We start from the raw sequence: 14,117 nt of genomic DNA, 5'->3' as shown, positions 1-14,117 counted from the left end.
TGCATATTTTAAATATTACAAAAACAATCTAACGGTTGCCTTTATGGTTTTAAATGAAGTACAAAAAAATTAATGTCAATATACAAAATTAATAAATAAATTATTAAACTGCTAGCAGCTATATTAAGAGCAATAAAAAAATAGAATACTTAATGTATACTTTAATCACTAGCAAAATCAGCTTCCCTTTAGGCAAATATTGCTGAAGTCATAATTCTTTCCTGATTTCTTTTTAAAGACATTTCAGAAACATTAAAACAAAAAAGAGAAGCTTAGACTGAAGGAAATTGGACAGTGTATCAAGAAACAGAGGTCTGATTCCTGGTTCACGAAATTATTCTGTGTGGCTCCAGGCAAGTCATTTACAACTCTCAATTCCTTAGCTCATTTCCTAGTGATGGAGTGAAAACCAAGAATGTCTCTAAGGAGCCTTCCTTAGTTCTGGGAAGCAAACACTTTGTTTAAAATGAATACTGTTACCTGAGCCTATTATGATCATAAAACATCTTTAAGAGAGGAAACAGAAGACTCATCTCTAAGAGCTATAAATAAGAAACAAAAATGGCAAAAAGAATATACCTTTAGGTTTTGGGGTCTTGTGAATTTGTTGAGAAGTGCAGTCTGAATGAGCTCCCACCGGCTCCCTGCAGTTCGCTCACCATTCTTTTAGGAAAAAGAATAACAAGATCAAACAATTCCAAGTTATTTTGCATTACAGAATCAGAAGTCAAGCAAGTTAAGTACCAAAACATGTTTCAAGGACTAAAATAATCTTCACTTTTTCTTACCTCATCTTCTACAGGGTACAAATTTTGTTCAGAACAAGGCATTTTAACATGCTTATTATCCCACAAATCTTTATAATGTGTTGGAAAAGGTTTGGGAACTTCTCCTGCTCGTAAAAGATCTACCTGAAATAGAGGGTAAATAGGAAAATTTTAAGAGCATAAACTCTAAGCACTTCTTCTATAAAATAATCCACAGAAAGAAGCTAAAGTAAATGCATTGTAAATACATAGACTGGTTCCCAGGCAAGAAACCTCAAAAGTTCTCTTCAGCTGTTGTCACTCCTCTCCTCTTATCAGCTTCCAAGAGACCATGTTCTGTATCTCCATTCCATCTAGGTGCTAAGCCCTCATCATTCTTTGCCTGAATTGCTGCCTAAAGCCTCCACACTCTCTCCCTAAATCCAAGTGTCCCAGACACACTCATTCCTCCATAAAACCCTTATCCCCACTTTGGAATAACATTATCTTTTGAAAGTATTCCCAGTTTTCTAATTCATTTTAGATAAGTCAGCAGATGCATAATTTTTTAAACAGAGCAAATTCAAGTGCATGTCTCTATATATGCCTATGTACATACCAATATCTCTTCTCTTTTTAATACCAGAAATACCAATTACCTCCTCCTCACATTTTTTTTAATCTGGTTAAACCTTTATTCTCACCTTTATAGCTGGACTCAATTTTAATTTTTCATTACAAAATATTTAGAAACTCTTTAAAAGGCTGTTCATTTCCTCATTTTATTAGATCATAATCATGCTAGGAAAAAGTGGAAGAAAAGATAGTTCCAGCTATAGTCTGGATCTGCAGTGTCCCCCTAGTGGCCCAGGTACTAAATGCTTATTCCAAGCCCACGCTATTTGCAAGTAATGGAAGGAACCATTTCCTAGTGAAAGGAAGTTAAGTCCCTTGAATAGGATTTTGGAATCCTGGCCTCTTCCCTCTTACCTTCTGCTTCCAGGAAGCATAAGGTGAACAGACCCTCTACCATGTACTCCCACTTTAACATACCATGCCACCAAAGGCCCATAGTGCAATGGGGCCAAGTGACCACAGACCAAAACTTCTAAAACTATGACCAAAATAAACCTTTCCTTGTTATAAGTTGATCAACCAACATAATTCTCAAAAAAGGAACAGCTTATAGAAAGGAAGACTGTCAAACAAGCAGCTTCATAAAAACATATGCAATTTAAGAGAAATAAATTTGTAAGCCATCGACATAGGTGATCATTAAAGCCACAAGGGTAGATGAGACCACCCAGGAAGAAGAGGACATATGAAAATGCCCAGAGGAACTCTAATAGCACTGACTGGTCATATATAGAAGATAAAACAAGAAGTAACCTAAGAACTGGCTAAGAAGGTAGAAAGAACACTGGGATTACACCGTGTCATAGAAGCTTAAGGATGAGAATATTCCAGGAAGCAGAAAAAAGGTCTACAGTCAAATGTGACTGAGTTATTAATTTTTCTGAAAGTACTTTTCACCCTCATAAGGTACCAATGGTGATTTTGTCTAGTTTTTCCCCTCATTTGAGGAAACAGAATAGGTACTACTTCAGCTTTAAACAAAAGAAAACATATATATAGATATATATATTGTGAATGTTCATACTCATGCACAAAAGTGTATGTTTATAGATATTTAAGCACAAGTATTACATCCTTGCAATTTCAAACTACCATATATCTAAAGCTAATTAGCTTCATCAAATTCTGTAACTATTAACATATGCCACTTTAGAAATGTAACTAAGAACTATGTATTAAAGAACTAAGTTTTTTTATTTTTGTCCTTTTTCTTGGGTGGGGGGGATTGGCTTATTTCACTTAGCATGATACTCTCCAGCAGAAATGGTTTTAACAACAACAACGAAAAAAAACAAAAAACAGATGCAATGACAATCGCAAGTAAGGGACAGACAAGGCACAACAGGAATTCAGAAGGGACACAGTGACTTCCAGTTTGAGGGTTATTCTGCCTCATTCTATTAACCATTGTTCTTGATAATATTCCACACTTCCTTGATTTTCCATTAAAAAACTATTTTGTATATATGTATAACATATGCACATATAATATGTACATTGCCATATTCAGAATAATGAATCTAGAAGAAAACACAAATTTTAAGCTCTGGCAGTAGGACTAAGAGATACCAGATCTTTACACAGTAATTTTCAACAAAGCAAACTTAATGTCATATACACTTTTTGGGGGGTGGTAGTCCCTGTGAAATCTACAAAGACTGACTAAAAATCAGATGAATATTTAAAACTATTCAATGAGAGATAGAAACCTTCTAAAACTGGATTATTTGTAATGGTTACAGAATTCACTAACTAAATATCACCAATCTGCACATTTAAAATGAGTCAAATTCATATACCTCATTAAATTTTTTAAAAACCCACAGAAAGTATGAAAGAAGTTAAGTAGGAGCTAGGGTAAGCAGCGAATGAGGTATGACTGCTTAACAGATACAGGGTTTCTGTTTGGAAAATGAAAAAGTTCTGGAAATAGGCAGTAGTGATGGTTGCGTGACACTGTAAATGTACTTGATGTCACTGAATTGTACACTTAAAAATGGTTAAAATGCTAAGTTTTATGTTATGTATGTCTTACCATAATTTTTACAAAAGTGAGATTGGCTTTAGAGATGTTAAGTTTGGTACCTGTGAGGCAGTGATAGACATGTATAGAAGAGCCTAAACCTTATGAGGACAAAACTGGAGAATGTACTCAACTATGTACAATTTTGAATTCTGGGGTCTAACCTAGTAACTAAAATGTAGTGTTAATAAATACTGAGAACTGAATTTAAAAAGAAAAAAAAAAAGAACTTTCATAAAAACCCTGAAAATTTCAATTTCATCATTAAAAATTCAAATTCATCATTAACTGACTATTCATGATTCATCTGGCTGATTTGTGAAGTGCCCTATTATTAAGTAAGCTACATTCATCTCTTCATTCTGTAGACTTCTCAGTATTTCATATTTGCAAAAAAAGAGAACTTTCTATGCCTTGGTCTGTTTTATATTAATAAATATCACAATAAATCAGAACTTCCAGTCCTCTCTCCTCGTGGGTAAGAGGTGATACTCACCCGAATAGTTACAGTGTGATTGGCAGATGGCCTCAAGAGAGGTAGCCGGATTCCACACTGAGGCATCCTTCTCATCTCTTCAATAGGAGTTCCAAGCCACTTCTTATCTGGAGAAAGGTGAGGTGGAACGTATTTAAGGATCTTCCTTTCTGTTCTCTGATGTTTGACTTCACACTGTTCTTTTCTAGGGTCAAGACAAACGTATGCAGCCACAAATTATTTATTGTTCCCCTGAATACAAAAGTACAAAATTTTACCCAGAATGTTATTGTTTAAAGTGCATTAACCTTGCTCTAGCACTTCAGTTTGTTTTACACTTACAAGGCAACAGAAAACCTTATAAAGCTTATATTAAAATTCCTTCCTCAGACAGATAAATCATCTTCTAAAAACAGAAATGAGCCATGGTTCATAGTATTAGCCACTTCTCATCTTTACACAGTAATTTTCAACAAAGCGAACTTAATGTCATATGCTAGAAAACTGAGATCATATAAAATCATTGGGCAGATTTTAAAATTCAATATGGAATAGTGACAAAAATATAACCTTTATAATCAGACATGCATGGAATTAAATCCCACTACCACCACCCAGATTACATGATTTCAGTGACTTTTCTAATGCAAATCAGGTTTCTCATTTATAAAACGAGTACAATAATTTCTGCCTGTCAGAACATTAGAGAAAGTATAATATATAATGGCCTAGAAAAATGGCTAACAGTCACCACTATCAATCTAATATTTTCATGTTCTAATAATTCCCATATATTCCATAAAGAAATTCATGAAAATAAAAATCTGACTGCCAACATTATATCTTATTTTCTATTTCTTGCCATTTTAAAATTTAGAGTCTAGGATTAAATTTAACATGAATATTTAATAAGAAACACAACCATTACTTTATTCTACTATAAATCCTGACTTTGTTAAACTCCCTTATGAAATTTTAAAACATATACTATTAGAAAGATGCTCCTTATGGGGAAAAAGAATTACCTTCTATCTTCTGCTTTAGGCATTCTCATAAAATGATCAGTGATTTTAGAATCCTTTTTTCCATGCTGCTTGGAATTTTTGCATTCTACATTAAGGCTAGAAGTATTTCCAGGTGGCCTGGTATTTAAATCACTCATCCCAGTGCGATTCTCTCTTCCTTCAAATTGAAAATGTAATCTAATTTCACCTCCCTTATTAGAGTGTCGTTTCCTAAGTTCACTGTCAGCTTCTCTTGCTTGGAACCTTGAAGATTTATTTGTTGTTTGGGAGGAACTACCATCTTCTTGTTCATCAAAACCTGGACTTGTCTCTTCATCTGCTTCTGAGTCTTGACAACTATTTTTGGAATTATCCACATCCATCGGTGACTCCGGTTCGCTCTCCTTCTCAAATGGAGAATTTCCTAGGCTACTTTCTTTTCTACTCAACTTGCTGTCATTTTGGGGTCCAGTTCCAACATCTTCAGAGCCAACATCTGACAATGGGCTTTCTGGTACCACATCTATCTCCTCCTGCTGACAACCTGCAGAGTCTTCTACAGGATGGCAAGTCTTGCTACACTTCTGGTGGTTTCTGGCATCTCTGGCCTGCTCATCTTCTAAAGTCTGTTTTGCATTTGCAAGCTTTGCAGGTGTCAGAAATTGTTGATTATCTCTATCTTCTTCACTATCTGTGTCACTGTGATCATCAGTTTGGGGTGACTGATTGATGTTAGCATTACTATACTGCTCTGGTACCAGAGTCACTGTTGAAGGTTCACTTCCCAAAAGCTGCTCTGTGTGTTTCCCTTCATTTTGCCACTTAACCAGAGTTGCAGTCTGATGTTGGTTCAAATATTGAGTGCTTTTTTCAATGGGTGATTTATCATGACTTAGCTGAGAAACATTTTCTAATTTTTCCACATTATGTTGGTAAAAGTTATCTTTTTGTACAGAACTCATCATGGATTCTATCCTTGTATTGTTATTTTCTTTACTACGCAAACTACAAGAGAATAGAAAGAACTAAATTGAATTTATGATACAAAAAGTTTCCTAACCAACCACATCCCTACAATGTCATATCCATAAGTATATTTGTGAATACATGAACACACAGCATGTTCTTTCATTACTGTTTGTACATGTGCCTATAATTCCCTTCCCCAGCTGTGTGCTTGACAAACACCTATCCTTTCTTCAAATCATAAACTTCACTCACCTTCTTATGTAGTCGTCCCTCAAGGCTTAAGCATAAAGCTGATTCTTTTTTTCTTTCTTCTCTATATTAACCACCACTCATATCTTTTCTTGCTCATACATTTACTGTGGCATTTCTCACATGAGTCAGCATTACGTGTTTTTGTGTCTGTAACTACCATTACAAAATAAGTATTCTAAAGGAAGGGACTAAGGGCTGGGATTGTAGCTCAGTGGTAGAGCACTTGCCTCACATATGTGAAACACTGGGTTCAATTCTCAGCACCGCAAATAAATAAATGAATAAAATAAAGGTCCATCAACAACTAAAAATTTTTTTTAAATAAATAAAGTAAGGGACTATTCCTTTTTCGGGTTGTATTGTAGGTGAATAAAAAATGAGAAAGCACAGAAATAAGAGAAATATGAAGCAACATAAAACCCCACACTATATAATTCATTTCTCCATATAAGCATGTCTCTATACCTTTCTGATTCAGCTGTCTTGATTCCTTGAGTGTCCATCCAACTGGTAATAGTCTTTTGTTTGAAAACTTTAAGAAAGAAAAAAAAACAGTACAAAATTAATGTACAGCCATACCTTCCTTCAAATAGAAAATATATACAGCCTATTATATTTATAAAACATATATTTTTAAAAATATACATATGGCATTTTTTTAGGTTCTATGAGCTAAACAAAGATCTTCTTTCACCCTCAAGTATTAAGAGAGAAGTTATGGACAAACATACTAATATTAACGGCAAAGGATAGAAAGTGACTGGCTCCAAAAAGAGTTGGTATGGCTCAATGTGTAAGAATACAGGCTCTGGAATCAGAAAATCTGGATTCAGATGCTGGTTCTCCCACTGTTTTCCTGTGCGATCTTGTGAGGGACAATTTCTCTTTGTCTCAAATTCCTTAGCTATAAAACATACTAGCAGTGTTTTTCATGGTGTTAATGTGAGGTTTAAATAAACTAATAATAATCTATGTAAAGCATATAGGTGCCACTCAGTATATGCCCAGTAAACGTTAGTTCTAAATTATCATTTTTATTATTAATACTTCTTTTGGTACTAGGGATTGAACATAGAGTGTTTTAACACTGAGCCACATCTTCAGTCCTCTTTATTTTTTATTTGGAGACAGAGACTCACTAAGGTTGCTAAGGCTGGCCTTGAACTTGCAATCCTCCTGTCTGTCTCCAAGTAGTTGAAATTATATTGTAGGTGAATAAAAAATGGTATACCATCATGCCTGGCAATTATCTTTATTATTTAAAATGGTTTTAATTAAGAAGGTATTTCCAGGAAAAAGACCACAGCAAGAAATAGGAGTAAGTGGGATAATTGTTAAGATCTCTGGAAAGAGCTAATACTTAAATTCTGCCTTTAAGAAAAAACATGAATTCACAAAAAGTAAAAAATCATAAGCAAAGGCACCAATGGCAGAAAAAAAAGAAAACAACACAAAATAGAGTCGAAAAGTCAGCTAAGACAGTATCACCGAAGACCATACTCACAAAGAGAAGTATAAGAAAGTGCTATAAGTCATACTGTGATTCCAAAATTCAAATCTAGGAAGCTCACAGCCAGCCTGAAGGACAAATACGCAGGCAAAAAGGCAGAGCCTACCGACAAAAAACAGTGAGAAAGCTCCTGGTGTAGGTTAGTAGTTCTCAAATCAGGAGGCTAGCAATAAATGGATCCAAGGGCCACATCCTACTAAACCTACTGAATCAGAATCTGTATATGAGTATGATGGAGGCTGAGAGGAATCTGTAATTGTTTCAAAAAGTGATTTTGATGACCAACTAGACTGAAGAATTACTGGCCAAGGAGCAAAACAAATCTCAGTAAGAGTGGTAAAATGTAGGACAATCATTACAGACTTCATAATGTGAGAGAAATTAAATGTGGCACTAAGCTCTAAGCTTGAAAGGATTGAAAGATTGTGACAGCATTAAATAGAAATGTGGATTATAAAAGAATTGAGATTGGGGGGAAATATGATTAAGTCAATTCTGCACATACTAAATTTGAGGTACCAAGGAGATAACTTGATAGAAATGACCAGAAGTCAATAGCTATTGATCAGATCAAGTACAAGAGATGCAATATAAATCAAAACAAGTAATATTTTATATAATCATTAGAAATAAGTGCTTTCAAAATTTAACATACTATACATGGATTAAATGTATATAACATTTTAGTATAAAAAATAAAACATGAAGTATTCTCAACCACTTTCTAAACTGCACCTTAAATCAGACTCTTTCTTATTTTCACACATCTTCTCAAACACCATATAATATGAGCAAAACAGATGCAGGCTCAAATAACAAATATCACTGTTTATCACTGAGATAATGGCATAAGTTAAATACATTTGAGACTTAGGAAAAAATTCAAATTCAAGTATTCTAATGTCATACAATTTATACCTGCCATGAAAGTATCTGAGTACCATATATTATACTTCCTACAAAATACTAATAGTTCAACTAGTAAAAATCATTATTTTTTAGTTTTATCATAAAAAGTAATTATATGCAGTTAATATTTCTTGTTAAATACCACTACTTCAGTGATTTTATTTTGAATTTCTGCAGCATATTAAGCTTCAAAGAAAAAATTAATTTTAGTAAGCAGAGAGTTAAGAGGATGATCCAGCCAGGCCCATTGGTACATGCCTTTTATCCCAGCAACTCAGGAGGCTAAAGCAGGAGGATTGCAAGTTCAAGGCCAGCCTCAGCAACTTAGTGAGATGCTCCCAAAAATAAATAAATAAAAAATAAAAAGGACTGGGATGTAGCTCGGTGGTAGAGCATCCAAGTTCGACCCTCAGTCCAAAAAAAGGAATCGTTTGATTCTGAGACTTTTTCTACAGTTCTATCTTTTCTATTGAATTTCACTTTACAGGTTAAGCATCCCTGATCTGAAAATCCAAAATGCTCTGAAATCTGAAACTTTCTGAGTATCAAGCACTGATTTTAGAGAATTTCAGATTTTGGATTTTGGATTAGGGGTGCTCAATCGCTAACATCTACACAAATATTTTCAAATCTGAAAAACTCAAATCTGAACACTCCTGGTCCCAAGCATTTCAGATAAGGGACACTCAACCTGTACCAAACACAGCAAGTACAGTTCAGAAAATCCTCAAATTGCAAACCAGCAATGTACAAAGCATTCATTTTTGAGTCAGGTTAGGATTTTAAAACACTTTTTTTCCATAAATGTTACAGTTAAATATAAGGACTCATTGGCTAGGCTCCTCCACTACACATGGAGCTCAGCACTGTACTGATAATTCCATAGAACCTAAAGACTGCAAACTTTATTTCATGAAAAACCATGAGTTGTATACCAATGAAGTTGAGAAAGAGAGCTAGGGCTCTCTCCTGTAGCCCTAACAAGGAGAATGTGTTCTCTCTCTAGCTAGGGCTTCTGATTATGATTCCTGAAGTCTGAGAAAAGGATGAAGAAGGAAAGGCAAGAGATGAGGAATCAATATTTCTTGTTAACATTCCTCAGTCCTTGTTTGGTATCCAGAGAAAGGGCTTCCCTACTTCTCTTTCCAATACCACTACTTTTGGCTTCCAGAGGTTTCTTTTCCAACATATCACAAGACTGTTTCAGAGCTCTCTCTCTCTTACTTCTGAAGTAAACATAAAATGATGATTCCCCAAATTCTGGGAAATTTCTTTCATTTAACTAGAAACAATCACAGCAACAAAAATAAATAAGGAAAAGGTACATAATGTAAAATCAATCCTGGACTGAGACCTTTGTTCAGTCACTAGCATCACCTATGCCAAGTTTTTTTCAGCTTCAAATTGAATTAACAACAACTACTTCCAAGGGTCATGTGAATCATTAAGATTACAAAAATGAGAGAAAATATTAAATGTCCAGCCTCACAACACAGATACGCAAGAAATATATTTATTCTTAACACTTCTATTCAATCTTTTTTTTACTGAGATCACTAGTTCTCCAACTTTATTATGAATTTGCACCATTCACATTTACTCTCATCAGTAACATCAATCAGTAACAAGTGTATTTCAATGATATTATTCAATAAGCACCTATAGATAGAAGCAAAAGGTACAAAATGCACTAAAATTCAGCTGCATTTCAAAGGAACACCCCACTTCCACAAAGTTTCCCATAGCAATGCAAGTACATAAATCACCCCCCAGAATGTGAACAGCAAGCTAACTTCTCTGCCTAAATACAGATTATCTGATTTCAATCAATATAAGACATATGCAGGAAGAAAAATAATACTAAATATTAATTTTTCTACTCCACTTACTCCTTCTAGTATAAATAACTATGTACCAACTTCCTAAAAGAACCCTAAAATCCAAATGAAATAAACTTAGAATTTCAACAATCTGTTAATTGGTGTTCTGTATATAGAAAACATCACACATGTGAAGAATTAATATGATTCTTCTTCTATAAAAACTCAAGATCCAAATAATAAAAAATGACTGCCCTGGAGGATCAAAGTCAGCCTCAACAACTAGAGACGCACTAAGCAACTCGGTGAGACCCTGTTTCTAAATAAAATATAACAAAGGGCTGGGGATGTGGCTCAGTGGTCAAGTGCCCCTGAGTTCAATCCCTAGTACAAAAAAACAAATTAAAAAAATGCATATATGAATGACTGCCCTAACTCCTACTAACAAATAACTCCTCTTTACCATGCAAATAAAGTTGACAGGACCACAAATTACCCAGTCACACAAGTCAAATATATTACCTGTTGTTCATCATCAGTTCTCCCTCCTCCACACCAAGTTCTCTGAAATCTACATGCTGAATTTTAAGTGCAACCCTTCCTTATATTCCTTAAATATATTACTCATCAGGTGACTGTTATGTGTCTCCAACAACTTGTCTCCCTATTTACAGTCTTGACTTTCTCTAATCCAGTGTTTTATAAACTACAAAATAGTAGCATATTTTAATGAAATACAAGAATGCATCATAAATAGTGAGGGTATTATTTTATGAAAAATTTGTTTTCAGTTATAAATACAGCAAAAGTACCAGGTTATATGTATATTACCGTGTGCCAAATAATTTTATACTGTGTGGGTTGTAGTAAAAAAAAATCCAAAAGCCATTGTTTATATCACCTTTTCTAAAATATTAACAAAATGTCATTTCTCTGCTTAAAAGCTTATTCACAGACTCCCATTAACCACAGAATCAAGTTTAAATTCCTTAACATGGTACTCAAGTTTGAGTACTCAACAATCTCACCTGACAATGCTGTTATCCTTTAGTGTGTGCTGTTTCCTTTGCCTACATATTTTCTCTCCCCTTCATTTATATAATCCTGCTCATCCTTCAAGACTTAAATCTGCTCCCCATTGCCTCCAAGTCCTAAGACACCCAAGTATACAGAAAACTGTCTGACCTTTGCCCAGCCTCTTAAAACTGTTGACTACTGCATTCTTTTTGAAACACTCTCTTCTTTGCATGACACTACACAAGCTTGGTTTTCCTCCTACTTCTGTGACCATTTTGTTTTTCAGTCTTCCCTTAAAATGTTGGTGTTCCTAAGTGTTCTGTCCTTATTCACCTTTATATTTTCTATATATTTAAATGATATCTAAACTATTCACATAAGCTTCCATAGCCCTCTTTATTCCAAGAACTCTCAATTTCTCCACCACACATGTACTACTTCTGAGGAATATAAGTATCCCATTCTCTCCTGAATTCATCTACTTCTCCTTCTTTGCCGCCCATATCCAAGTGTAAGGCTAAAATATCTCCCCCTAGAACACCTTAACTCTCTGGGCCTCCACTTGTGTTTCCGACCATTTTTTGTTTTCCACATCAACTATAGGGACCGTTCAACAAACAATTCTAATCAAAGTACCTCGCCCCAGTGAAAATTCTGTAATAGCTCCTCATTGTCATTAAACTTCAAAATCTTTAGTAGTGTTTACTACATCCCAGTAAAGTATGATCTGATTTTCTCCAACTTGCTGCACCCCTTCTCTCACTACTCTCCCATTAACTCTCCACACTAGTTGCACTCCTGAAACACCTCCTTATTACCTCTTCATCTAGGAAACTGTATACAATTGTTAGTCCTCAAAGTAAGCATAGTGTCTTCCGGAGGATTGTTTTTGAGCCCATAAACTAGGTTAAGTACACCTGCCTTCTACCAAAACAATCTGTCCCTCACATATTAAAACATTCACTACCTTTTGTTATATGTATTATCTTGTCTATTGTCTATCTCTCCTGACAGATTTTAGGGTATGAAAGCAGAGAACAAGTTCCTTGTGTTCAACACTATGCCGGAGACAAGCACAACAGTAGCTAAGACTAGGGACTGGGGTTATAGCTCAGTGGTAGAGAGCTTGCCTAGCATGATGTTAGGCACGAGGTTGATCCTCAGCATCACATAAAAATAAATAAATAAAATGAAGATACTGTGTCCATCAACAACTAAAAAAATATTTTTAAAAAAGTAACTGAAATTTAAAAAAAAATTCAGTAGATGCTAAATTCTTATTCAAGGATTTTAAACTATTGAGTAAAAATTACATTTTTACATTATAAGCTTTTTTTTTTTTTTAGCAATTACAGACATCTGAAAAGATGTGGCTGCATATAAGGACCTAGTGAAAAAACAAGTTAAAGCCAGTAATAATTCATTTAGCTAGTGAATCATAATGCCATAGAAACAACTATAAAATTAAGCTGTTTATTCTTGAGTTTTTTCCTCTCCTTGAAGAGAAGCAAAAAAACAGAAAATTAACTTTACAAAATATTCAGCTTTTTGCATTTACAGAATTAGTTGCTGTTTAAAATAAATATAACTATCAGGGCCATATCAAAGTGTGTAATTGACTTATTTTCTTCTATATATTTGTTGTGTTATTAACTTTTGAATTATACTTGCCTTTCTAAACCCATACATTCCAACAAGATACTCTGTCGCCAATTAAAATTCTGCATTGTTTAATACATTTTTGGTAGCAAATGAGAGCAACTCAATTTGGACTTGCTAAGGAAATTGGAAAGTTAATTATGAATATATAAGTACATAAATAAAGCTGAGCCACAGGATCAACTAGGGAAAAAAAAGTAACTGAGACTAAAAAATCTGGATCCTGGGTTCCAGAATCCGAAGGAGGGAAGTTGCAACAGCTTTTTTTTTTTTTTCCCCCATCTACAGGCTGAAGCGTCCTACTGCTACACAACTAGATGCCAATAAAGGCAATTTCTCCATCAAATCTGAGAAAAGAAAACGGGGTCTCCGGCCATTTTCCGCCCTGTAACTGTCCATCAAGATTTCTCACAACATCAAGCGGATCCGGGAAAAATGCGGCCCCCGCCTCCTCCACTGGTGGCATTGGTAGTTGAGCAAGCGAAGCTCGGAGTGATGCATATAAAACCAGGTTAGAGTGACAGGAACCCCGGGTCCTCGGACTCAAAACAGAGAAGGTTTGGACCGAGGCGAAGGACAAAAGATTTTTATTTCCCCACGTACCAAGCGAGGTGGCGCCGCCTCTGTGCGGTCCCGCCCGCCCAGGGACGCAGCCTGGAGAGGACGGTGGGACCCTGAACTGTACAGGAGCGTCCTTGGGGTCGAGGACGCGCCTTTGCCTGCCGGGGAAGCTCCGGGAATCCAAGGCAGCCGGTGGAGAAGTTGTAGCGGCGCCCCAGCGGGGTCGCTTGGTGCAGGGCTCACAGCCGGGGCCCGCACTCATGCTTGGGACCCACAGCGCACAGTCCCCGGGCCGGCCCGGGAGGAGACCTCATTCACTAACCCTGAGAGGGACGGACTGCGCCTCCTTCTCAGCGCCTCCCCGCACCATTCCCTCTCTGCCGCAGCCTGCTTCTGTAATTGCTGGTTCGCCGGCGTTAGAGTCAAGCCCTATTGCAGAAGCTTGCCTTCCTTCTTTCCGCAGGTATCTCAGCCTCAGATCGCGCTGCTTGGATTCCGACTTCGTTCACTTTCCCACCACCGGAAGTCTGCCGTCA

The 14,117-nt window shown here is 35.9% G+C and overlaps 1 protein-coding gene across 6 annotated transcripts in view; it reads right to left on the bottom strand.

Moving 5' to 3' along the window:
- The window catches only part of Parg (poly(ADP-ribose) glycohydrolase), a 114,008-nt gene extending 99,904 nt beyond the window's left edge, over positions 1–14,104 (bottom strand). For 5 of the 6 annotated variants that reach the window (XM_027947898.2, XM_071611271.1, XM_071611274.1 and 2 more), the window contains exons 1-6: positions 13,624–14,104; positions 6,571–6,637; positions 4,906–5,889; positions 3,902–4,085; positions 789–911; positions 580–663 (exon numbers count right to left, since the gene is read on the bottom strand). In XM_027947898.2, coding sequence (XP_027803699.1) covers positions 580–663; positions 789–911; positions 3,902–4,085; positions 4,906–5,889; positions 6,571–6,637; positions 13,624–13,843 — 1,662 coding nt within the window. In that variant the 5' untranslated portion in view covers positions 13,844–14,104. The remainder of the gene's footprint in view (positions 1–579; positions 664–788; positions 912–3,901; positions 4,086–4,905; positions 5,890–6,570; positions 6,638–13,623) is intronic. The other variant, XM_071611273.1, reaches the window with a different exon arrangement.
- Between the last annotated feature and the right edge of the window lie 13 nt (positions 14,105–14,117).

The sequence above is a fragment of the Marmota flaviventris genome, chromosome 4, assembly GCF_047511675.1.
Source record: "Marmota flaviventris isolate mMarFla1 chromosome 4, mMarFla1.hap1, whole genome shotgun sequence".
In the NCBI taxonomy this organism is placed as follows: domain Eukaryota; kingdom Metazoa; phylum Chordata; class Mammalia; order Rodentia; family Sciuridae; genus Marmota; species Marmota flaviventris.
The sequence above is the reverse complement of the archived record's forward strand: the minus strand, read 5'-3'. Positions and strand labels throughout refer to the sequence as shown.